Source organism: Dipodomys merriami, unplaced genomic scaffold, assembly GCF_024711535.1.
Source record: "Dipodomys merriami isolate MVZ:Mamm:240054 unplaced genomic scaffold, mDipMer1.0.p SCAF_120, whole genome shotgun sequence".
In the NCBI taxonomy this organism is placed as follows: Eukaryota; Metazoa; Chordata; class Mammalia; order Rodentia; family Heteromyidae; genus Dipodomys; species Dipodomys merriami.
In genome coordinates, this window is record NW_027202494.1 from 110,855 (window position 1) to 137,415 (window position 26,561).

Genomic DNA, 26,561 nt, shown 5'->3' on the forward strand with positions numbered 1-26,561 from the left:
CACTCTTTATTTGTCCTATAGGTTGTTTAAGAATGCATCACTAGCTGGGCGCCAGTGGCTCACACCTGTAATCCTAGCTATTCAGGAGGCTGAGATCTGAGGATCTTGGTTCAAAGCCAGCCCTGGCAGGAAAGTACGTGAGACTATCTCCAATAAAACCACAAGAAAACCAGAAGTGGCACTGTGGCTCAAGCAGTAGAGCACTTGCCTTGAGCTGAAGAGCTGAGGGACAGCGCCCAGGCCCAGAGTTCAGGCCCCACGACCGACCAAATAAAAATAAAAGTGCATCACTTCTTTTCCCACCTCCCACAGCCCTCCCCACCTCTGCCGCCGGCCCCTCCTCTCATACCCACTCTCAGAGGTGGCCAGGCGCCCACCAGGATGACGGTGAACTCATTATGCCGGGCACTTTGGAGAGCTGCCCAGGGCTGGCCTCTACCCCTCGCTGTGCCAGGAGGCTGGACAGGGTGGAAGGGAGCAGAGAGCTCTGGACAGCAGCTTTGAAAAAGCACCAGGCACCATGCCCTCAGTCAGTGAGCTCCTCTGTTGGAGTCTCCCCACCCACTAACGAGACTGCCAGAAGAGGAGGGCGCAGCGGGCCAGACACTGCCCGTCACCGCATTCAAACCACCTCCCACGCGGCTATTTGCAACTGTTTTCCTTGCCTTTCAAAACACTGAAGCTGTGAAGGCGTGATCTTGGATAGGACTTCCCCCAGGACTCTGGCCATACCTCTGCCCCACCTCCTACCGGGCTGGAACCAGCCCTGCCTGCTGCAGGAGCCCCACCTGCGCAGAGGCCTGGGCAGCCCACCTCAGAACAGCTGCCTGTGTGCGGCTGTCTTCAAGGTGCAATGGCACTGAAGGACGTGGTCATAAATACAACTTTATTTCATTAAAAATGCATAATTACAGTGTGTGGGAGCGTCTCCCCTAGAAAAGTAGGTAAGTTTCCTTTCCTGCACAATCACTCCGTCTCCGCAAACGCCTGCTTCCTGCCGCTGAACAGAGCACAGCAAAGGCTTCCGCATTTCCACTCGTTTGTTTTTTTTTTTCCCCATTTTCTTTTTTGTTATAAACACCATAGCAAATTAAAAAAAAGCCATTAAACAAAATATTGTGGTTCTCGTTTCTCTGAGTGTACTCTACTCGGCGCTTCTCCTCCGGACATGGGCAGCACGACTCAGAGCCGGGGCCCTGGGGCAGCCAGGACCCTGCCCCCAGGAGGAGGCAGCTCCCAGACGTGTCGCAGACCTCGCACAGACGCCGGCTGGCTCAGAGCGCGAGCACAGGGCGCGTGGGCCCAGGCAGCATGGTGCTGGTGGCTCGGCCACCTGTCTCATTGGATCTGGATTGCTCCGTGTTCAAGCTGCATTTCAGGCTGTAGGGTGGGCTGCAGGGCGTCGGCTGTCTGCAACAGGGAGATAAAGGAACTTTTCTAGAAAAATACCCGTCTGCACACATCCAGAACACTCACCTGCCATAAAGCCACCAGTGACCTCCACGCACACAGCAGACTGGGGTCACAAGGCTACCCCGCCTTGGTATGAGACACCGGGACCCTGCACTCGGCAGCCGCGCTGGACTTGATCAAAGCCCAGCCCATCTCCACCCATCCCCTAGGCAAACTGGGGCCACCGTGGCCACCTCTGCTGTCAACGTTCCATCCTCACCTTAAGGGTGTCCTGGAATAAATGGGGTCAGTTAATATGGTGTTCCTAAGCTGACACATTCACCTAGCATCTCAGGTTTCATGTCACCCTCCACCCAAAACTCACAGTGTTCCAAAAAGCATTTCATTGGGCAGCTACCATTCTTCCTTGAAGACCCAGTTGGAATCAATGACCTACGGACATTAGAAAGACTGCACATATATTCTCAGCCTGATTGCCGCCTATGACTAGATCACTCTTCCTCCACCTTGGCCGTCACTGGTGTGGCCCCAGTGGAGGAATCATCCGGGGCTTTGGCGTGGCCCGGGAGTGGGATGGCCAGCTAGGCAGGGACTCTGCTGGGGGGCCAGAGGAGCCCCAGAGGCACTGAGGCAGAAGCCTACGACCGCTCTCACGTGGCCTCAGGCCCTCAGCACCCGCTCCTCTAAAAGACAGACCATTCTGGCTTTGGAGGAAGGATGTGGTACAGATATCATCTGCCCCATGAGGCCTGGGCACAGCCAGGCAGGAATGAGAGGATGAACTTGTGTCAGAGCTGGCGGCTCCACGGTGGGTTCCAGTGTGGCCTGGGAGTCACGCCAGGGGGATCAGCACCGGGCGCGGCCGGGGCTGGCAGCAGGGTACCCTTGCAAGCCGGGTTCCTTCCCCAGAATACCAGAGGCATTTCAAGGAGGAAGTCCACAGCGCCTGCTCCCCAGTGCCTGCCTGGGAAGCTCCAGGAGCACCAAGCCCTCGCAGCCTCACAGGCCCCTGGGAGGCACTGACCACACGGGCTGGGAGCGAAGCCCAGTCCTCGACACAGAAGGCCAGCGGCTGCTGCAGGAAGCCAGAGCTGTGCGCGCTCAGCCCCAGCGCCAAGCAGGCCAGGAAGACCCAGGGGAGCGCCTGGACACCAGGGCCGCGCCGCGGGCTGTGCAGCTGGGCCTTCGCCGTCTCCCCACCGGACAGAGGCAAGGTGCCTCGACTCCCCGGTCTCACGGGAGTCGCAGCCCTGCTGCAGGAGGCTGGCCCGGCGCCCTCTCTGCACAGGAAGGGCTGCACTCCCGGAACCAGGGCCCACGGCCAGGAGCAACTCCGAATTGGAGGCCTGGGCAGAGCTTTTTGTCTCCAGGTTTACAAATACACATTTCTATGAGACAGGCTGGAATCTGGGTCTGGCCCACATAACTTCTGCCCTTCCTGTGCAGAGTCCACAGAATCCTCCCCCCGTCCTGCCCGGCGTGTCTGCCCCACAGGCCTCTCCATGGTGGCTTTCCTGCCTGGAGGTCGAGCCCCAAGCTCGGTGTGCAGAGGGGAGCGCAGGCGTCCTCCTGGAGGCCCGAGGACTCACCTGTGCGGCAGCTGTGTGGTCGCTCACGGGCGCCAGCTGGACGTACTGCACCTGGATGTCACTTCCCTGGAGAGAGGAGCCGTCCACCCCTGCTGCGGTCGGGTCGGAAGAGGCCACGGCTATCAGCTGAGCTCCCTGCAGCACCTGGGGACAGAGCAGGCTGGTCAGCACTGCCAGGGCCGCCTGGTGGCCAACATGCCCTGTCGGGACCCACAGCAGCAAGGCCTTGGGTTCTGGCTCTTATGGCACACTGCCAAGGGACAGGTGGTTTGGTGACAGCCAACAAGAGTGTACAAGTGCGTTCTGCTATGTCCCCCAGGAGCCCCTCCCACTGCCAGCACACAGAGATGTTGGCTTTCCAGAGGCAGGAAGGACCCTGAGAGAGGACAGAGGCAAGTCCTGGCTCCAACACACAGGTGAATTCAAACAAGCAGAGACACAGGTGTGTGCAAAGCGCATGTGAGGGAGCGTTCTGTTGGTAAAGGCCAAGGAGGGGCCCAGGGAAGCTGGAGAACGAGGTGCTGGGAAAACACTCAACACCATGGCGGCCCTCAGACCCCTCACCATAGGGAAGATGGGTCAGTCTAAACCTTCTTCATACGCTTGCATGACAAACACCAAAATAAAATGAGCTCTAAGCCTTTCACACTTGCAAACAGGCTTCCTCGACTTCCATCTCAGTGAGTTCACGGACCAATCACCATTAGCAGACAAAAGCAGGCACTGTCGCAGGCAAGTAACAGCAGCAGAAAACATGCTAAACTGCCTGGCGCTGGTACTCACCCCTGTAATTCTAGCTGCTCAGGAGGATGAGATCTTTCAAAGCCAGCCTGGGCAGGTAAGTCCATGAGACTCTTACTTGCAATTTATAAAACTATTCCCCAGAAAACCAGAAATGAAGCTCTGGCTCATGTAGTAAGTAGAGCATTATTAGCCTTGAACAAAAGAAGCTCAAGGACAGCGCCCAAGCCCTGAGTTCTAGCCCTAGGACTGGCACCAAAAACAACGCAAGAAGAAAAGATGCTACACCTATACTGGGGCAGCCTGGAGCCATGTACCCAGCACTGTTGGCAAAGCTGCAGACTCTCTGCAGGGCAGGGAGCTGCGGCAGGGGTCAGCCAGGAAGACGGTGGCACGCACGCCCTCCCGCTGGCTAAGACCAGTGGTGTGGGCACGGATGGAGTCGGGAGTGCACCATCACACACATGCAGAGAACACCCCTCCCAGGCAGCTCCCAGGGGGTGCGAGGACCAAAGCCAAGGATAATGGCTGGCAGCCTCAGGATTAGACAAGGACCTTCGTATCACAGGAGACTCTTCACTCAGGCTGAACCTGAGCAGGAAATGAGAACAGGACAGGCTTATGTGGGCTGGCCAGCTAGGGGCCTCAGGGTGTCTGACCAATAGCACCAGGAACATGGTGGTCAGTGCCAGCCACAGGGATGGGAACTTGACATGGTTGTCATTTTGTTTGTTATTGTTAGTTCTACGGCTGCTAGTGAGGCTAAGTTACTTGCCCAAGATCACAGAGCCAACAAAAATAAATGACACAGAAGTGGCCTTACAGGCGCTTTGCCCCGGCCTGCCAGCAGCTGCGCCTGCCTCGGCCTGCTGCCCCCGGTGGCCAAAGCCCTGCTCGCCTGTGACAGACTAGCTAGAAAACAGCAAACCCATCACCAAGAAACCTCAAGAACCTCACGTGACGTTAGAACAAGGAAAGTTACTTACACTGACTTCCTTCTGCTTCAGCTTTTGTTATGGATAGAAAACAGCTTCCAGGCTAAGACTGTCTTTCTTTTTGCTGGCTTCTGCTGGCTGAATGCATACTGATTCGCATGCGTGTGCCACAATGCTGGGGGCAGAGCAGGCGCCCACGGGGCACCCTAAAAAGAGGTACTCTCCGAAACTCACCAGTGAGTAGCGTCGCTGAGACGCAGGCCTCCCCAGGCCCAGCGCGGGCCCACACAGGGCACCCTTACAGGTAAGGTGCCCCCTGCTTTGCCAGTGCAGGGCCCCTGGCCACATCACCGGAACCCCAAAGGTCTCCAGGTTAAATCACTGTGCCGTCGGGGCAGGCCTCAGGTGTGACTTTTCGGCATGTTCAGTCACTCCATTTTCCCCTTCGGGACTGCCCATGCAGGCAGTGTGAGAAACAACGTCCTCCTGGTTAAGGCAGCTCCGCCTCGGGGTCAGCTGACAGACCCAGCTCCCATGCGACACCCAGGGGTCAGCTGACAGACCCAGCTCCGTGGCGACACCCAGGGGTCAGGTGGATGGAGTATGTTTCACTACAGCGCAGGCTGATGCCTCAGGAACTAAGTCTGACTCCCGGCAAGCAGAGGGATGCTGGAGGGCCAGGGGATGGGGACACAGCAGTCACCACACTGTGCTGCTGCCCGCTGGGGCAAGGGATGCAGGAGTGAACATGCGTAGACACAGGCTCCATCCCCAAACAGCTTTGAAAATGGAAGCATGTTCCCAAGTGTCTTCAATTACCTCAATGCTAACCTTGAATCGCCGCTATCCTGTCTACTCACACAAGTGTCCCCAGGGACGGCACTGCACTGGGTTCTGGTGCAACAGTGTTTGCCTCTAACAGGGTCTTACTTCATCTTTGAAAGTTATATTTAAAGATGATTTTCAATGGGCCAAACAGGGGCCCTCCAATCCCGGGGACCACCGTCCCTGCCTTGGGTATCTGCATCACAAGAGAGAGGCCTGAGCCACGAGACGGGGCCAGCGGTCAGTGAGGCCGGACCTCCAGCAGTATCTCGGGTTGTTCTAGAGCTGCTGCAGCCTCAGCTAACAGCAAACGCCTTCCAACTAACTAAAATGCTGATAATGTCAATGTAAGCAATCATTTCATCCAAGTTCTTGCTTAAAAAAAATAATATCCTTCGTAGCCAAAACCCATGTGCAACTTTTCCTGGGCCCCTGCCTGACTTGAAAATTTCTTCTGTGTTAGAACCTGTAGAATATGGTACCAAGAAAGTCAACAGGGACGGAAATGAGAGTCCTGCAAATGCACATACCACCCTGACCAGGCATCACCACTCAAGCCTGAAGTGAACTTCTTCCTGCTCAAACAGCCAAGGAGCAGCCAAACAGCATGCTGTGGCAGACGGCACCACCCCTGTGCCACACGGCCTCCGGCAGAGGAAGCCCCAGGCCTCCCTCTGCCTGTGAGGGGCCTCTAGGCCCCTCAGACAGGCGCAAGACCAGAGACAGCTGTCCAGGGCCATCACCCGACCTCATTCAGCGAGGGGATGGGTTATACAGCTGGGTTTGTGATTTTTAAGGATAATTTCTGGGACTACCCTAGCCAGGGCTTGCCACACTTGGCTGTGCCAGAAGGAAGCACAAGCTGTCAAGAGTGTGCCCAGGCCGGTGAGGAATAGGCCCGAAGGGACGGGAAGCCCTATTCCTTCCTCCTCACAGATGGGCCCGGACCTTAACCTCCAGACGCAAGGTGGGAGAGAACTCTGCTCCGTTCCCAGAGGCAAACAGCAAACCCACAACCATGCCGTGAGGCCCCTTAGCCAGGTAGGCCACACAGGGAACCTGCACAGAGAACCAAGAACCTGGCACGCCAGCCCAGCCCAGCCGAGCCTTGCACAGGGCAGCCACCCGGTCCCCACACACCCCCAGCTTAGAGCAGACATGGAGCAGAACCTCTCTGCCTGCAGCCTAATAAATCAGCGCCATCAACAGCACCTCCCAAGTTCTCTCCAAGAGACCCGCCCCACTAGGTTGGCCTGTCCAGGTCTGAGCAGCAAAGTGGGCGTGGCACTCTTCCTCCTACCTCTGTGGGACCCTGCTCGGGGACCAGGGTGCCCAGCTGGTCACAGCCCACAGCGAGGAAGCCCAGGGCCGAGAGCAGATGGCACCAACCTCACTCGACCCACAGCTCCGTGCCTGCTGTGCAGAGCCGTGCTGACCTTGTCCTGCAGAGGCCTTGGTGAAGTCTGCTCCCCAGGCTCCACCTCCCACCCACATCTGCAATCAAAGAGCAATGCATCTATGGCTCACAAAGGCAATGGCATAAACATCATCAAGTGCTGTTGTAATTCCAGGAAGCATTCTTTAACTCAACCTCTTCCTGTAAATCTGGAACAAGTGTGTGTCATCAGTCTTCAGTAAACCAAACATCAACACTCACACTAGGACCAAGAAAATGGGAGCAAAATCAGGCTGGAAAGAGCCTCAGAGTCAAGAGCACCATCCTCTTGAGGGTGGGGGGAGGGCGGGGTGATGGGGGACACTCCCAGCACAGGTCTGGGCTGTCAATGCTGAGGGAAGAAGGGTTTTTTTATTTTTATTATTTTTTTATTTTTTATTTTTTTGTCGGTCGTGGGTCTTGAACTCCGGGCCTGAGCGCTGTCCCTCAGCTCTTCAGCTCAAGGCTAGCGCTCTACCACTTGAGCCACAGCGCCACTTCCGGTTTTCTGGTGGTTTACTGGAGATAATAGTGTCATGGAATTTCCTGCCCAGGCTGGCTTTGAACCGTGATCCTCAGATCTCAGCCTCCTGAGTAGCTAGGATGACAGGCGTGAGCCACCAGCGCCCGGCTAGAAGGGTTTTTTAAACCATTCTGTTTTCCAATTATCTTCTCAGTTTGGAAAGCAAAGCTATGATTATGAGCAGGGTAGGTTTAAAAACAGGCCAAGTGATAAAACTAGAATGTCTACAAACAGAAAACAAAAGAGGACTAGCTAACAGATTTACCAGAAAAAGGCAGCTTCTTGCAAATGCATACTGTTCACTTCAGCCAGAAGGCAGAGCTTCCTTGAAGCAGCAGGTGCCCGGCCTGAAGTCCTGCGAGAGGGGGCTGGCTGGTGTGTGCTCTCTGGTGTGAGGTCACACAGCAAGGATGGGACTCGGTGGTGGAAGAAAGTGATATTTGCGGGTAAAAGTGATCAGGTGGTAGATTGATTTGACATTTTGCAACGAGGAGGATCATAAATTAGTGGTTAATCATGGCCACCAGCTCCAGAGGCAGTGACATCAGCAAAGACCTGCTTTGCTCTTCTGCGAGTCTGCAGCCACAGCCGCGGCTCCCGGGTTGCCAGCCCTGCGGGTGGGGGCTGGGGTCTCCAACCTGAGGCCAACTTTATGGGAAAAGGATCAGACCCAGGGTGCATGAGCTTCACACTAATGCAGCGTACAGGCCCGACTGGATTTTTTAAAATTCTAAGCAGAAGTTCGTTCAGGATATACAGAAAGAAAGTGACTCTCAGGGGTAAGGAGTCTTGCTTTCCGTGTGCACTGAAGTCTAGGCTCATCCTAACTATGATGAAATTCCACCACCAGTATAAATAGGAACCATCAAACCATCAAAAACAGAGAGGCCACCAAGAACAGAGCCAATGCGCTGTAACTACTTCCCACTCACCTTGTCACCAACAGCACACACTTGGCAGAAACAACTGTGGATCCTCTTTAGTTCTGTGTCTCTCTGGCTCTTTCCAAAGCAACTATCTTGTATTTACACACTAACAGGGCTGCATCCCACCTGACCTCCACATGTGTCTGTGAAATTCCCCTTCAACAGACTCTGCAGAGTCCGCAGCCCTCTGCTCAGGGCGCCTCTGTCCCTTCACCCCGAACCCTGTGATTTTCTTGTCCCTTGGTGTCCTGGGTGTTCTCAGAGGCAGCAGCTGCAGGGCCTTGGCTGGCAGCACACATGGGGACACACAGGACTTACAAAGGAGAATGCAGCAGGAAAAAGCACCATTTCTTGGGTGGTAATGACAAGTGATGAGAGGGCTCTGGGTGTGTGATCCTTACGCGCATTTCCTAAAGTACTTCCTACAAAACTGGAAAACTTCCAGAGATGAAAACAGTTTCTCCAAGAGAAACTGTCCTCAAAAGACCAACACGGCACGATGCTCACAGATACTAGCACGCTCCCTCCTCCCGGAGAGCAACCCCTCCTGGGTGCTCACAGGTTGGGGACCTCACTGGGCTCAGAATTCCAATCAGGCTCAATGAAGGGCTACTCATCTCTTCTCAGGTTAGGAAAACTAAAGGGGTTTGTGTTTGACATCAAGAAGCAGAAACAAAGCCCACCTAATCCTACGCACAGCTACCTATGAACCCTACCAGCAACATCACGCAAGTGTAGAGAAGGCAATGACAGGCATGGAGAGGTTTCTCTAGGAGGTAAAAACTGCCATGAGATCCCACAGCTGTAAATGGGACTCCAGAGCCCAGCAGGCACCTGTGTGCCCACAGCAAAGCCAGTCCATCGCACCCTGCCTTCCCCCGCTGGCTGGAGGGAAGGGGCCACTGGGCAGGGGTGCAGTGAGGGTAGCTAGCACTTACCTGCCCATCCTGACCAACATGATGAATCTGGAGGTTGCCCTGCAAAATGAGTAGAAAGATGATCAAGGGGAGCTCCATGACATGTGTAGGCAGGGTGAAAAATTCCCCATGCCTTTCAGGAATAGCTAAGAAACCACTAATTCTATAAAATCTAAGCTTTGTAGCTATAACCCACAAACTAAAACATCTTACGCTGAGTTTGTAGACATTTTTTTCTTGTATTAAAAACACACACATACCTACAACGTGAATCCATTTCATCTACTCTGACCCCAATGAGAGTATTTTTTCAACTTTTTATGAAACAGTTTTAGATTAGTGAGAAGACAACACACACACCAAAGCCCTGGCATGGATGCCCAGAGGGACCCCTCTGCAGAGGCACCGCAGGAATGCATGGCAGGAGTGCGCGCGCGCGCGCGCACACACACACACACACACACACACACGTCGTGAAGAGCCAGCCCCGGCATACAGGGAGGCAACAAGGAGAGCTGCTCCCGCTGTTGCACAAGACAGCTGTTCTTTCTGCGTGTGGTACACGCTGCTGAATGTTGTGCTGAAACACGAGGAAGGCATCCCCTAAAGCAGCAGGAAGCCAGAAGGAGGGATGCCGGAGAAAGCGCGGGGCCCAGCCCCACAAGCCCACTCCAACTGTGGCCACCTTGCCCTGGGTGTGGTCCTGGCACACACCGCACCCCTCCCATCCCCAGCTCACCTCGCTGTCCTGCGTAATCTGCACCTGCTCCCCTTGAGGCACCTGGGCAATGTGGAGGTGGCCCTGTGGGATCCGCGACAAGAGAAGACACCAAGAAGCATCAGAAGAAAACACACCAGAGGAGCCAGATGCACTTCCCGCACACTCCCCAGGAAGGGTGCTGCCAGGGCGCACGGAGCTGTGCTCTGTGCCCCCCTCACGTGGCCCCACAGAGCCCCTCCTCACATGACCCCACAAAGCCCCCCTCACGTGGCCCCACAGAGCCCCTCCTCACATGACCCCACAAAGCCCCCTCACGTGGCCCCACAGAGCCCCTCCTCACGTGACCCCACAGAGCCCCCCTCACGTGGCCCCACAGAGCCCCCCTCACGTGGCCCCACAGAGCCCCTCCTCACATGACCCCCACAGAGCCCCTCTTTACATGACCCCACAGAGCCCCTCCTCACATGACCCCACAGAGCCCCTCCTCACATGACCTCCACAGAGCCCCCTGCCCGTCACGTGGCCCCAAAGAGCCCCCTCCTCATGTGGCCCCAGAGCCTGCCCCCCTGCCCGTCACATGGCCCCACAGAGCCCCTCCTCACGTGGCTTCACACGTGGTGCTAAGTGGCATGCTGGTGGGAAAGTTAAAAGGGGAGGGGCGTCAAGTGTGTACTACACCAAAGCTGTTTTTTTAAATCAAGGAAACACATAACTACTTATACAATTTAAACACTAATAAATCAAAGAATCCAGCTAAAACACACATTTGTTTATGGATGTAGGCAAATAACTCCTATAAATCTTAAGTTGGCTAAATGAAATAATACTCCTCTTATTTCGAGTTCTCTCTTGTTCACAATGGGTCTGAGAACGAACTCTGCCTTTGTCGAACGTGGCTGCGTGTGTGTGCTGACCACACACATTCAGCAGCCTGGTAAATCCACTGCTGACAGGTGCGTCACCTCAAGCTCTATCTTAGATGTGCCCACCCTGTGCTTCCAGAAGCCCCGGGATCCCCCGGGAGAGCAGTATTTCTTTCTTGCAATATAGGACCTGGCCCCGTGAAATAGCCCTGGGTGTGCGTATGATAGTGACTAATGTCTTCAAAGACGCCAGTGGACGGGTGTGATAAAAACTGCCACAAAATTTCAGGGTATCCTTAAAACTCCGCATTCCCCCCACAGCTTCTAGAAGTCTTCCTTCTCTGCCACCAAAGCCCAGAGTATGTAAGGGGACATGACTCCTCCCAGCTGGACTGACTGCAATATCGGCCATAGGATAGACACTCCAGCATAAAGGAACTCTGAGGCAGGACTGGTCACTCAGGGCCTGGACATTACACAACCCCAGGGAAAGCTGACGGAGAAACTAAGGCTGCTCATGCTTTCCCACTCCTGGAAAGAAATGGCTTCTTCTTCCCTCAGTGAAAGGACACCTGTGTTATGAACTGTCTCAGGACAGACAGAAGGGACCCTCATGCGGCCTGTGCACCTGTGACGCACACAGAAGGATGGGGGGTGGGGGACGAGGGACCCGTGGACCCGTAGGAGCGCTCACACAGGCTGTGCGCACGTAACGTGGCACAGAAGGATGGGGGACCAGGGACTGGTGAGGTCCTGTAAAGGGTTTTCAATACAAGGTCATGCGGCAACTCGTGTCTGTCTATGAAACGTAAGGACGCATGTCCAGCCCCTGATGCTACCCCCTCCCATGTCCCTGGCACATCAGCAAGAAGGTACATACTACTTGGACTTGTCCGTCTTCTCCGATCTGGTGGATCTGCACCTGCTGTGCATTGGCCAAGGCGTAGTGCAGGGCCTGAGGCTGTGGTTGCTGGAGCTCGGTGGCAGGTGGCGGGGTGCCCATCATGGTCTCTGTGGGAACATGGAAAGCAGACGTTCCGACTCAGGCGCGGCCCAGGCAGAGCAACGCCAGGCCACCTCATCTCTCTCATCCTTGCCCTCCACTCCCACGCTGACTTGGGTCAGCTGACCTACACTTTCCTGTAGAGCTGGTTAGTGCAAGCTCTGGGCAAGTGAGATCTCAGAGCCTGGAAGGTACAGGACTCAGCAACAGTGTTCCAACAAACCTCTCCCATGCACACTGACCTGAGCAAATACACACGAGACCACAGCATGCATTTGTGGAAACGAACAATAGGTGATGTTAGGATTAAATCCTCTTTAACACCAGCAGGACATAATATTTCACCAAGGAAAATCTAACTAGGAAATAGCCCCATCCACTCAAAACATATATCCAACAAATTTTGCTTTCTATGTTTAATCAAAATGAGATACATTTGTTTTGATGTTAATTTTAACTATAATGATATTTAAAATTGTTCTTAAATACGTAGAACATTACAGGCTCACAAGTACTTAAAAATTAATGCATATACATACTTTTGTACGGAATTATGATCACTAGTCAATAAAAAATTATTAGGAATAAATAGATTGCAGTAGGATAAAACTGAGAAAAGCAGAATATTAATGCGAATGGAAGGAGAAATATGTAAGATGCAAAAATTAAAAAAGAATTACTAAAGAAGGCTTTTGACGTATTTTAATCACTAACTGTAGTGTCGGGCTGCCATGACATACAGGCTCCACTGAGTGTGTCTGATAGCAGTCGCATCCTGAGGAATCGCAGGCAAGGGTCTCAGGAACCAGCCCGCTGTGCTTTAGGCCCCCACCACAGCACACATGCTGTCCAGGAAGCTCACAGTGCTGTGCACGGATGCGCGGGTGTGCGTGTGCGTGTGCGTGAGCGTGAGCATGTGCACGCAGGAATCCTGGTGCTTAAACGCAGGTCCTAGAAGCTATCCTTGAGCTTCTCTGCTCAAGGTTAGCACTTAAAGCAAAGCTCTACTGGCTTTTTCGGTGGTTAACTGGAGATAAGAGTCTCACAGACTTTCCTGCCTGGCTGGCTTCAAACAGAGATCCTTAAACCTCAGCCTCAGGAGTATTACGGTCATGAGTCACTTGCGCCACCCAACTTACAGTGCTTGTTGTAAAACCCAGCTGCCTCCAACTCAAGGACAAGAAATACAATACAGATGCTACAGTAAACTAACTTTCAAGAATCCTCTTGAAACTAGTGATTTTGTGGTTTGTGTTCAATTGGATAGTAACTAATTCATCTTTAAATAGACTAGCCTCTCAGGGTAGAGTGGGACATCCTTGTAATCCCAGCCCTGAAAAGACAATGGCAGGAGGGTCAAAAGTTCAAGGTCAATCTGGGCTAAATAGACACTGTCAGTCAATAAGTAAATAAACTTGCCTTGATACTAAATCTTAAAAGTACCGATGAGGAAGTTCCCAGTCTGTTGATAATTCAAAAGTAAACATAAGAACCCAGCAGGAATCACAACTAATTCCAAATTAACATAATTCTGGCTTAATTACATGTTCCTGGGTTATTTCTGTCAGCAAACTAGCCTCAAATGCCAGAACAGCTTTAATGAGCCAAGAGCAGATGCACAAAGGACAATGACAAAAATCCCTGGAGTCCCTAACTAACCACCTGCTTTGCTCCAGCTAATCTTAGCCAAGAACACTGTGTATTAAGACAGAGTTTACAAAGCGGAGTCCTTGGAGAGAATGTGTGGGGGCTGGAGAGAATATGGCAGGCTGGCAGCCCATCACAGGCTGGACCCACTGCAGGGCAGGGACAGGATCATAGCTCAGAAATGGAGCTCGTGCTTCCCAGACAAATAAACGCCTAACCGTGCTCACCTTCAACTCCTGTCCAAACATGTGGTGCACAGAAGCTGGCGGTGGCGGCGCACCGTCCCCATGCTCAGACCCTGCCACCAAGGCACAGCAGGGCACACTTCTGAGAAATGTCCATCAGTCAAGCCACAGAGGTGATGCTTTGCCTGTCCTGCATCAAAGCCACCCTGTCAACCAGCCACCGGGGCTCCTCAGACAGCGCACGCCCAGGGCCTGCCCGGGACTGGGCCACTGGAGGCGTGTCACACAGCCACAAGGGGCTGATTGAGACTCCCAAGCAGCTAGCAACACAGGAGCCACCGTATGTCAGAGAAAGCACTGACACATTTATAAAAACCGAGAAACAAAGTGTGCAATCACTGTCAGAGTCACTCGCTTAAAGAAGATGCTAGTAAGTGGAAGAGAAGCAAACACTAGTGAGTGTAAAACTGAACCAGACCATGCGCTGTGTGAACGGGCACAGCAACCTGGGCTGGAGGAATAGCGCGTGTGATTCCACAGACGTGCAGGTCACCTAGGCCATGACCCTGCATGTCTAGAGCCCTCTAGGAGGGCTGGGCCAGCAGTTCAGGTGCCGCCCGGTGTACCAGGCCACTGGCTCCCCAGTACTAGAACTGGAATCTGAACCGAGCGTGGTCTGCAGTGGCTCGGCCTCCCGCTGCACAGCTCCACGCTCACCGCCCGCTGACCGCTATCAGGGCTGATGCCCTGGGCCCCAGAGCAACCTGACCGTGGACCTGCGCTGGAGCCCCGTGCGGCTTGCCAGGTCACCTCACGTGGCGCGCAGGTCCACATGGCGCTCATCCTCACCTCACCTCCTTCTCGGCCTCCAGTTCGGCAAGGGCCAAGCTGCCTCACCTCCTAAGACAGCTGTGCTCTGCGAGGAGCCCCTCACTCCGTGTCCTAATCTGTGCCTCCAGAGGAGTCCCAAGTAACTGCAGCCCCTGCTTCATCTCTAAGGGATGCCTGGGCCCCAACAGCTGCATAGCCAGTTCCTAAGGCAGCTGTGTTATGACAGAGTTCCTCCTGAACTGGAAACAGAAATTGAAAACTATAAAACAGGAGTGGGGGTGGGGGAGTAGAGCAATATGAGGCCTTAAGTTCAAGTCCCAGTACCAGGGGAAAAAATAACTATAATACTAGTGCAGCGTTTTGAAATAATGTGAAAGCCACAGTAATGCTTGGGGATAAAGAAAAATATATACATATAACTCTACTACTTAGAGAGCCACCATTAAGATGTTCACATTTGAATTTTCAACCACCTTCCACACACAGCCACGTAACTGTCATGGAAACGGGGCACGGCCCGGGTGTCAGCTGCCCAGCCGAGAGCGCTCAGGTCGCCAGGACAAGGCTCCCTCCGCGCACTCCAGCCCCAAAGCAGCACCCCAGGAGCACAACCTGTGTGGGCCTCGCCTCGGGGAACCTCGACTAGAGCTGGGCCGCGTATCCGATAACTACCAAAACACCGGGAGGAAAACTGGAGGGAGCTCCAGGTGATCTGATCTGTAGCTTCCAGAACAAAGTCCGTGGACAAAGACTGCACTGAGAAGAGAGCATGCCCAGCCCACGCTGCCCCGGGACCTGAGCCGACCCCACGCCAGGCTCAAGTTCCAGGAGCTGCTGCCAAGGAGCTCCTGTGGGAGTTGAAAGATTATTTTAATCCACAATTTTTGTAAATGCCTTGAACAGTGATGCGTCAGAGGCAGTGTGCAGTCACCTGTCAATCCTACTGAGTTCTCCAGGAGAACAGCATCTCTAGGCCAGGCCTGCAGAGTCTGCCCCGCTAACTTCAGATTGTGAGTCCATGAACTCAGAACACAGAGCACAGCGACTGGTGCTCCCCCAGCCTTACCTGCAGTCACTGCCAAAAATATTGGTACCATTATCGTGGCTGTTAAGCCAGCGGGACACTCAGGCGTGAAATAACTAGGCAGAGGAAGGAAGGTCTGCACAAACTCGGCACCCACTGGACTCAGAATGCAAGGCCCGGTCCACTGCCCCTATCTACTGAACCCCCAGGGAGTCACAGAGCACCAGCCAGGTGGGGACAAGTGCACACTCAGGCAGCCGCTCACCCCAGAGCCCACCTGTGGCGCTGTATGAGGATGAGGAAGAGGATGGCGTTCTGCGTGAGAAGCTCTTGACTGCCAGGCTCTGGCCTCGCTGTTTCCGACGCCATGCTGTCCGGCATTTGGAGTCGATGCTCTGTTTGATCCGATACCAGTCAGACTCTGTGATTCCAAATTTATAGAAAAGGTGACCTGGAGGAACATATTCCAGATAAATGCTGTGAGCACAGGGCGTCTTCCTAGGCCTGGGCCTGGGCCGGCCGGGGGTAACCTAGACACAAATAAGACGCGCTCTCATTCTACCCATGGCCTGTCTAGCTGTCTCACACAACTTCATCAACAGCAAAATAAATGGAAGAAGTTCAAAATGTAATAATCAGAAGACTAAGCTGAAAAACTTCCTGTTTTGACTAGCAAGAACACTGAGTTTGGACCAGCTACTGAGGGTTAAGTTACCGCTTAAGCCCTAAATATCTTTTCCTACTGAGACCCAAGTACTAGTAATAATCCAAAGAAGAGCTTATTTTTTTAAGTGCTATATTAAGTATCACGAGTTTCTTTTGTTTTAGACAGCCACTTCTTGACTTTTTCTGCGCATATGCTTAGGACACATTTGGCCGACCAGGATGATAATGTGATCTAAGGGAGCGGAGCGCAGTGGAGAGAGGCTGGGGGCAGCGCAGGAGAAAGCGCTCTGCAGTAGCAGCAGCAGCATCCATCCACCCTAGGACATAAACGAAGCCGCAGCTCTGGACTCAGACTTTTAGGTCACTTCTAAACAATCACAGTCATCGCTCAGTACTGTACATGTGCTGCGGATGCCATTAGGTGTCACGAAGTTCCAGGGCCGTCAGCAGTGTTTGTGACAGAACGGTCAGATTGCCGGCCTTGGAGCACAGACAGAGCCCAGCGTTGAGCTCTACCTTATATTTTGAAGCATGTTTTTTTTTTTTTGTTTTTTTTTTTTTTTAAAAAAAAAACCTCATGGAATAAGAACGTCACTACCTTCACATTCATTTTCAGGCAAAAGCCAGAGAAATGAGACATCATCAGTCTAAGTCAAATTATGGGTCTGGCATAAGAACCAGCTCAATTCCCACCTTCTATTGACCACCCAAGCCAGGAGACCAGGCAAGAAAAGGCACATTGCTTCCTCTGCAGACCTCTGCTCACAGGGCTGCCCCAGCTTGACCCTACAATGGGTACCTGCAGTCCTCAAGGCACAAAGACCAGACAGCACCAGCTACTCTTCCTTGAACACCTAAGGAACTCAGCGCTAGCTCAGGCCTGCTGCAGCCCTGACTCTTGGCCAAGCGCTCCACAGGGAGCTCACTTGCCCTCTGGGCTGGGGGAAGCTGCCCTGCTTCCTCTCCATCCCGGGCAGGCTGCAGGGCAGTGCCTGCTAGTGGAGGGTGTCCAACAGAACAGCTGCCTGCCTTCCCTCTTCCAGAACTCCACCACTGACCCTGAGGGCACCAACCAAGCAATGGTTCCCAAGCTTGCTCAGAGCCCCGAGGGCCGCTGTGGGAAGGGGACAGATAAAAGGGAATAGATAGAATGTCTAGTCTCACAGCCTCAGTGGGTGGCATATTTGATTTATCAGTCACAAAGGAATGGAGACACTATCATTCCCAATGTAATCTCAAGTTTAAGGAGAAAGTAAAGCGGGAAATAAGTGCCAACAACTTCTTTCTTGAAATTACAGACTTAATGATAGTGGCTGGCTCAGAGGAACAACAGGAATCCAAACCCCTCTGATGGGAAAATGAGCCAATGTGTTCTCTTGGCTGGTGCTCCAGAGGCCGACATCAAAGCCGTCCTGTTCCCTGTTCTGTTCTCCCCACTCCTGCAGCTGCTCTCTGCCACCTCCAAGGCTGCGTCTAGATCCCTGTCCAGGTCCCTGCTAAGGAGAACCAAACCCTCCCCCAGCTCTCTGGGCAAAGCCGGGACCATGACCGATAAATGCCAGTTGCTCAGCATGGCCATTTGACTGCAGAGGACTGGGATGAGAGCTGACATCTGACGACGCAAGTTCAGAACAAGCCACGTCCCGTGCTCTGGGTTGAAACCATGTCCTTCCCAGGGCCTCAGAAGGTGACCTCACTGCAAAGCAAGGTCTTTGCAGATGTGATTAATTAAGTTTAGATGAGGTCATACTAGCAGGCTCTCCCTCCAGTGACCGGTGTCCTTATAAGGAGGAGAAAGAGACAGTGATTTCCAAGAAGATGGCCATGTGATGATGGGGACAGAAGGGGAACAATGCTCTAAGAGACAGGAAATGCCGAGAATCACCCGTCCTCACAGAGCCCTTCAGGGCCTTCACACCCGGAACTCCTTTTAGTTGTACAAATTAATCAAATGTTCTCCCAAATGCCTAGAGACCTCAGATAAAACCTCTACTACATCAAGGAAGCCAAATACAGGGAGGCCAGAAGGACCCACAGCCCCAGGTGAGCAGTCCTGAGAGCCTGTGCCTGCCCACAAGGTGATGCCTCCAGCAAGAGCAGCCACCTGGCTGCAAAGTCTGGTGTGCACAGCCAGTGGAGGGGGTTAGAACAGCGTGTGTGCACCAGAGCCCAGAGGCCATCTCCTAGCCGGCCCACCAGCCTGCTCCAGAGCAGGGCACACACGGCAGCCAGCCACTGAAGGCCCAAGGGCAACGCTCTCTAGATGGAGGTGCAGGATTTCTTCCTACTCTTAGTATTCCTACTTCCTACTGTAAAGTCCCATCCCCTGTGCAATGACAGAGAAGCTATAGGCGCAGCACCTGTCCCCACTGCCAGCTTTCCACGGCCCCTGCCAGGACTGCAGCCCAGGAATCCACTTGCATGTTGCAAGCTCAGAGCCACGGTTTAGTCTCAGCAGGCGTCTCTCTCTAACGCCTCACCCACCTCCCCTCTACACTGGCACAGACGACAGCCATGTGGACAACACTACTCCCAGCTCTCTGTAGCTGGGTTTTAGGTGTCCATATGATCCGTCCTCCTTCCTTAGGGGCTCGGTATGTCGTAAACCTAAGTGTGCCGAGTCAGAGGTCCTTCCACTCCCATGTACCGGTCCCCTCCCCCTGGAAAGCAAGGAGGAAGTCGGCCGCTGGCTGGAGCAGCTGCACGCAAGGTGCTCAGCTCACACACCACATGCACAGCAAGGCCGCCTCTCACGGAGCAGCCACAAGAAGACCCGGGGGACGACCACAGGTTCCCAGTAAGATCTCAGGCCTCCCATTGGGCCTTCTGCGACTCATGAGTTTGTACAGTGAACTAGTCATTGCTACATAGAAAACAAATGACCTGCCATAGGCAATGAACAGGAGAACTATCAAGTTTCCGCTTTGCCAAGCCTTGCTCGTGCCTCAAGAATCCCCATATTTCGTCCTCTCCTGTGTCCACAGCAACAGCCCTGGCCTGCACTAACGGTGTCCAGTCCCTCCACCTGGCCCTGTTACCAGCCCGCCATTTCTAGAAGGGCAATCCTGCCCTCACCTCACCCACGGGGTGCTGTGGGGAAGCCTCACTGGGCACTGGCCCGGGGTCTGAGTTCAGTGTGGGTGCAGATACAGCAGGACCACACCACTGAAGAGCACACACTTCGAGGAACTTGCTCTAACAGACAATCTCTCTGGAAGACGGTGCTCTGGGACATCGCAGAGGCTCAGGGAGGCAGGTCCAGCTGACACTGAGGTGCTGTGTCAGCAGCCTAGGGAGCTCAGCCTGTAGGCCTGGAGAAAGCAGAGGAGCCAGGCTCATAGTGCATCCCACATCTTCTGACACCTTCTAAATGCACAGAGGAGGACAGGCAGGCAGGCCGTCTGATGGAGCCAGGGAAAACAGGGACTGCCCTATTGTGTCTGACCAGTGCCCTCTACCAACTGGCACAGACCCCCTGAGCACCAGAACCCAGCCTGCACCACTGACATAGACCCCTGAGCACCAGCACTCAGCCTGCACCACTGACATAGACCCCTGAGCACCAGCACTCAGCCTGCACCACTGACATAGACCCCTGAGCACCAACACTCAGCCTGCACCACTGACATAGACCCCTGAGCACCAGCACTCAGCCTGCACCACTGACATAGACCCCTGAGCACCAACATTCAGCCTACACCACTGACATATACCCCTGAGCCCCAGCACTCAGCCTGCACCACTGACACAGACCCCTGAGCCCCAGCACTCAACCTGCACCACTGACACAGACCCCTGAGCACCAGCACCCAGCCTGCACCACTGACACAGACCCCTGAGCACCAGCACTCAGCCTGCACCACTGACACAGACCCCTGAGCACCAGCACTCAGCCTGCACCACTGACATAGACCCCTGAGCACCAGCACTCGGCCTGCACCACTGACATAGACCCCTGAGCACCAGCACTCAGCCTACACCACTGACATAGACCCCTGAGCACCAGCACTCAGCCTACACCACTGACATAGACCCCTGAGCACCAGCACTCAGCCTGCACCACTGACATAGACCCCTGAGCACCAACATTCAGCCTACACCATTGACACAGACCCCTGAGCACCAGCACTCAGCCTGCACCACTGACACAGACCCCTGAGCCAGCACTCAGCCTGCACCACTGACACAGACCCCTGAGCACCAGCACCCAGCCTGCACCACTGATACAGACCCCTGAGCACCAGCACCCAGCCTGCACCACTGACATAGACCCCTGAGCACCAGCACTCAGCCTGCACCACTGACACAGACCCCTGAGCACCAGCACTCAGCCTGCACCACTGACACAGACCCCTGAGCACCAGCACTCAGCCTGCACCACTGACATAGACCCCTGAGCACCAGCACTCGGCCTGCACCACTGACATAGACCCCTGAGCACCAGCACTCAGCCTACACCACTGACATAGACCCCTGAGCACCAGCACTCGGCCTGCACCACTGACATAGACCCCTGAGCACCAGCACTTGGCCTGCACCACTGACATAGACCCCTGAGCACCAGCACTCAGCCTGCACCTCTGACATAGACCCCTGAGCACCAGCACTCAGCCTGCACCACTGACATAGACCCCTGAGCACCAACATTCAGCCTACACCACTGACATAGACCCCTGAGCACCAGCACTCAGCCTGCACCACTGACGTAGACCCCTGAGCACCAGCACTCAGCCTGCACCACTGACGTAGACCCCTGAGCACCAGCACTCAGCCTGCACCACTGACATAGACCCCTGAGCACCAGCACTCAGCCTGCACCACTGACACAGACCCCTGAGCACCAGCACTCAGCCTGCACCACTGACGTAGACCCCTGAGCACCAGCACGCCCTGTTCCTATATGCTTCTACTCTGAAGGTCATTCTCCATGACCTCCAAAAGCCTTAAGTCCTACCTGTGCCCAGGAAGCCACAGTCCTAGCACTGATGTTCCAAGGTGCCTGCCTCTCCAAATCAAGGCCAACTACCATACTCCAGCTTCACATCAGGTCCTCATCATGTCCCTGGAAGGGCAGGACAGCCTCCCTGGACTTCAGGAGCTCCCACACAGCGCTGCATACTGGAGCTCGGCTAGCCACCTGCGCGCTCCCTGGCACACTGCACAGGACAGTAGAGCTGGGCAGTGGGCTGCATGCCTCTGAAGGCAGCACTTTACTGGAATACAGCTGTGTCTATTTGCTTACATTTGGACTACAGCTGCTCTTGCAGTGGAGAAACAACCTGTCATGTGGCCCTTACGCAAAGGACTCTTCTTCCAGCCAGTGGGAACACCCTACTCCAGCCCCTTCGCCCTTGCCTGAGAAGCCAAGGTGAGCTGCTCGTACGAGCTCCTCACACATCCATCGGAATGACTCTCCGAGTCTGACAGGTAGCTCCTGGGGCTGGAGAAGGGATAAAAGCATTGGAGTGACAAGAGTCCCCGCCACACTAAAGGATCAGCATTCCTCAGCAACCCAGAAAACTCTATTCTGTCTGGCCTCCCCCGTCTGAGCCATGTGCAGAGGACTCCTCCAGCTTCAAGGGGGCCTCAGGAGCTACCGCCTCTCGGGGAGAGCTCGAGCTCTGTCACTGTATTTGTTTAAGGAGATTGCACAATCCTCAGAGGCCGCTAAAGGCCTTATGTCATGTTTATCAGAAGCCACACTGTATGGCTTCTGAAGGTGGAAGGCTCTGGAATGGACACTAGGGGGCCGTCACCAGGCCGTAAGTGCTAACAAGGAGTTTGAGTAGTGTGCATCCTTTGCAAATGCCATCAGTGAAATGATGTATATCCACAGCCAGCTTGGGAAAGCGCGACTCTTCAGGGCCTCTGCGGATACTATGATCATGTTCCACTGGCCTCCAGCTCAACCAGGTCAGACATGAGCATGGCACGGGGCCAAACAGATGCTGCTCTCAGAAGGGAGGAAGAGGCAAGTAACACTCCAATCATGCCACTGGACAGCTCCCGCGTGCTGTGGCCAGCAGGAGGTACGAGACCTGGCACGTCTCTCTTCCTCAAGAGCAGCCCAAGGACAAGCGAGGCTGGAATTTTAAAGTCCACGTGAAGCACCTTCCCAAGTGTCCTCATTGGGCGCAGCAGACAATGCCTGCCCAGAGGAAACGCTCAACCCAGGCCACCACCACCCCCCCCCCATCCGTGCCCCGCACCGTGCTCAGTTCAGCTCTCTGAATGCCCTGCAGCAGCCCAGCCCGGCGGCAAGCCACGCGTGCACTTACACCGGATCCCGTAGATGGTGAGCGGGTCGAGCTGCTTCTTCCCGTGCTTGCCCTGGCCCGACAGGTTGGACACAGCCTGCACCTCGCGGTGGAAGAGGTAGTCCAGCAGCGTCAGCGCCATCTTCTCGGCTGTGCGGCAGTTGGTGCTGATGTGCAGCATGTCGGAGGGGATGATGGCGCAGCGCACGCGCATCTCGGGGTTGTTCTCGTCGCCCAGCCACGTGCCGTTGGGGTAGTCCTCTAAAAGAGAGAAGGCTCCCTCGTCAGCAGGGGACAGAGGCACGTTCCAAAGAGACAGCGTGGGTGGCTCAAATACTTGCAGCAAAAGCGCAGGAGGGGCTTCAATATCAGCTCCCAGAGTCCACACGGAGGCCAGGAGCCCAGAGAAACCTTCTGCTGTGGGAAGTGGGAGCACTGAGCTCCGAAGAGCAGAAACAGCAGCCTACATTCCTGCGAACCCATCTTAGATACTGCAGGTGGCAGCTGACCTCACCCACACTGTTCTCCTACCTCTGGACCGCCTTCAACTCTGCCTCAGCAAACAACACCGCAAGCAAGCCTTGCACACATCTCAAAGCTACCCAGCTGGGCCCTGCTCACAGCTCAGGAATGGTCACCAGCATCCAGGTGTGGCAAAAGCCTTGAGGGACCCTGAAGGGGCTGCCCAGAACATACAGGCTCAAGCCAGCCCCATCTGGAAGGAAGACATCAAGCAAACTCTGGGCCGGACACCAGAGTCTCTCTGCAGTCCCATAGGTCAAGAGCTCAGAGCAAAATTCACAGCTTCTAGTCACTGTCAGCTCTGCCCCTCATTTAGACAGGAGTGAGCAAGGCCAAGACTTTCCGTGCAGCCTTCTCATGGGTCTGATGGCCACACCAAGCACGCCTGTCTCTGGGACAGTGAGTGTCCACTGGTCCTCTGTGTGGAGAGAAGGCAGGCGCAGGGAGCTCGCCTCTGCCTGTGCGCTGCCGTCTGCCGCGTCCCCGGGGATGCGCTAACTCGACAGCACTGCCTAGCCCTCAGCACAAGTGTGCCTTTCCCACGAGATCTCGCTCCCTCCAATCCACCTCAGACCACCCAGCAGTGAACTCGGAGCTGACCTGTGGGAAACAACTCTGCCCCCTGCTCACAGCATGGCGACTCCATTCCTCTTCATTGCCACACCATTTCTCTAACACTGCAAATCACACTACTTTGACTCACTGCCTCATAGGTTGCCAGTAACAGAATGAGAGCCCTAAGCCTGGTCATCAGGACAGGACAGGCCTGGAATGCCCCCAGGTCTCTGGGACCCGAGGGGCTTTCCCTGCAGGCCCTTGACCACATGTGTATGCTATGCCTCCGGCAGACAGCTGTAAAACATCTGGGTGAGTCCACAAGCCCTGTCCACACAGACACGATCTCTGCAGGAGGTAGGGGCCAGAACCGAGCAGCCAGCTATAGCTAACAGCTCTGATTTCTAGAATTTAGAATAAGTGATGAGTTAGAATGTCATTGCTAAGGAACACCAATGGTTCACAGTGAAGAAGGCTCTCTGGACACATGCTCAGACACTGCCTTGAAAGTCAGTCAGCCACCATTACAATCATGTATTACCCAGCCCTTGGAGGCTGAGACAAAAAGATCTCAAGTGTGAGACCTGTGTGAGCCCACAGTCAGACCCTGCCTCAACATAATAACAACACAACAGACTCCACCTAAAGACAACATGACTCCAGCAAGTCTAAGACGGGCTCACCCCAGAAAAGTCCAAGGGCATCTACAAATATGTCTGAAGCCAGGTGCCAGTGGATTACGCCTACAATCCTAGTTACTCAGGAGGCTGAGATCTGAAGATTGCAGTTCAAAGTCAGACTCTTACCTCCTATTAACCACCAGGAAACCAGAAATGGCATGGTGGCTCAAAGTGGTAGAGAACTAGCCTTGAGAGAAAAAGCTCAGGGAGGGGCTGGGACGGTGGCTCAGTGGTAGAGTGCTTGCCTTGCATGCATGAGGCCCTGGGTTCGATTCCTCAGCACCACATAAGCAGAAAAAGCCAGAAGTGGCGCTGTGGCTCAAGTGGTAGAGCGATCACCTTGAGTTCAAGAGCTGAGGGACAGCGCCCAGGCCCAGAGTTCAGTCCCCACAACCAGCAAAAAAAAAAAAAGAAAGAAAGAAAGAAAGAAAGAAAAAAGAAAAAAGAAAAAGCTCAGGGAGAGCACCCAGGCCTTGAGTTCAGGTCCCATGGCTGACAAATAAAAATACACATAACACACACACACACACACACACACACACACACACACACACACACACACACACACACACACACACACACACACTCTGGAAAGTATGCACCTGGTATGGATGTACACTCAGAATCCAAAGCTGGTCAGGTGTAGATCTTAATGACACATCTGCCTATGGTGTCCAGTAAAGAAGCTGGAAGGCCAGGGCTGCCCCAGGCTGGAGCAGCATAGTCTAGTGGAACTCAACAGAACCTCTAGTCAAACAGAAGGTGGTATTTGGTGACACCAAGTATTGCTGAGCCTTTTATTAAACAATGGGGTACAAGGACCCAGTGTGGCCCACTGATCCCACAGACATTGGGTGTGGTGCCACCCCCCCCCACCAGGACACTGGAAGGTGCAAAGAATAGTGGGCAGGACCTCTCAGCTTTGCTCTCAAAACAGCCAACGGTCCCTGTAGCCTTTCCCAGGAAGAAGACTGCTAAATTCAGTCCAGCCACGCTCTCCATGTTTACTCTAAAGTAAACTCAGGACAAGAGCTTAGTGCTGCTGAGCACTCAACTTTCCATGTGTTTAAAATTCCCTATTAAGAGAAAAGGAAAAAGAAGGAAGTAAAGAGAACTAAGATTCCTGGCCTGAAGTTGGCACTGCCAGACCAGAGAGGAGCCTTTTCAGCACCAACCACAAGTTCACATACAAGCTTTCAAGAGTTGCTTTCCTTTGGGTACTAACCTCCCCTTCAGACGCAGGGCACCGTGAATGTGGCCAGTCCTCATGGTGAGTTCCTGCTTTAGGTAGCAGCCTATGAATACTGGGTGTGAGGTCCTCTGTCAATCAAGAAGGCTGAGGAGGGGGAGCACCAGCCACAGCAAGTCTAACCCACAGAGGTGAGAGTCACTGCCACCTGGAGAAGGAAATCCCTGCTGGACATAGAGAGGCTCAGAGCCTGCTGCCATCCTCGGAGTGGGGCAGGGAGGACCCCACGTGATTGGGGACACCCTGAGAACTCTCAGCGTGGTATCCTCCTCAATGCTCAGACACAATGCCTTCTGACCCTGGGGAGACAGACTCGTGTCACTTACTGGTGACACTGAATTGTGTCTCCCCACAGAAAACAAGACAGAAAATCTACTTACACAGATGTCTGAGAAATGCAATGTACCTCTTGATAATCCAGAAAGATCTATTTGTTTTACTAAAATGTCTTGGTCCAATTTTGACATTTGAAACAATAGATTCTAGGAATTTATTTTTAGAGTACCAAAAAAAATAAAATAAACCTGCTTTCTATTCCAGTCATTTAAGTCTTCAAAAAAAAAAAAATTGTCTGGAAGACCTATTAAAATGAAAACTTACCCGAGTGCCAGAGCACATGCCTGTAGTCCTAGCTACTCAGGAGGCTAAGATCTGAGGATCGCGGTTCACAGCCAGTACAAGCAAACAAACCCAAGAGACTCAGCTTCCTAGCTGGATACTGAGTCATGTCCTTAAGTATAAATCTCGATGAAGTGGAAATTTCTGCCTTGATTTTTATGGTGGTGTGGATTTGACATTGCACCTCAGCTTGAGAGGGACGTTGTGTTATCAGGAATGGAATGGGACTGTTCAGAAATTTTCCAGCCCCACCACATGGATCAATCACAACTATAAATAACTCACGTCTTCCACCAAAGTGGACAAGATGAATTCCCTGTGCGACCACTGAACACTTTCTTGTGCTTATTCACAACTACTGCCCCATAAAAAATATCATGGTCAGGGTACTCCTCCAGGACCAGGCCATGCTTGGGTCAACATGTGCACTGGACCC

At 53.8% G+C, this 26,561-nt stretch overlaps 1 protein-coding gene across 6 annotated transcripts in view; it reads right to left on the minus strand.

Annotated features, from left to right (window-relative positions):
- Positions 1–865: 865 nt before the first annotated feature.
- The window catches only part of LOC138823502 (protein BANP), a 57,929-nt gene continuing 32,233 nt past the window's right edge, over positions 866–26,561 (minus strand). For 3 of the 6 annotated variants that reach the window (XM_070016866.1, XM_070016862.1, XM_070016863.1), the window contains 7 exons: positions 22,523–22,762; positions 15,856–16,029; positions 11,769–11,899; positions 10,044–10,115; positions 9,326–9,364; positions 3,003–3,146; positions 866–1,410 (listed from right to left, as the gene is read on the minus strand). In XM_070016866.1, coding sequence (XP_069872967.1) covers positions 1,339–1,410; positions 3,003–3,146; positions 9,326–9,364; positions 10,044–10,115; positions 11,769–11,899; positions 15,856–16,029; positions 22,523–22,762 — 872 coding nt within the window. In that variant the 3' untranslated portion in view covers positions 866–1,338. Of the gene's footprint in view, positions 1,411–1,777; positions 1,846–3,002; positions 3,147–9,325; positions 9,365–10,043; positions 10,116–11,768; positions 11,900–15,855; positions 16,030–22,522; positions 22,763–26,561 lie in introns of all 6 variants that reach the window. The other 3 variants (XM_070016867.1, XM_070016864.1, XM_070016865.1) reach the window with 2 other exon arrangements.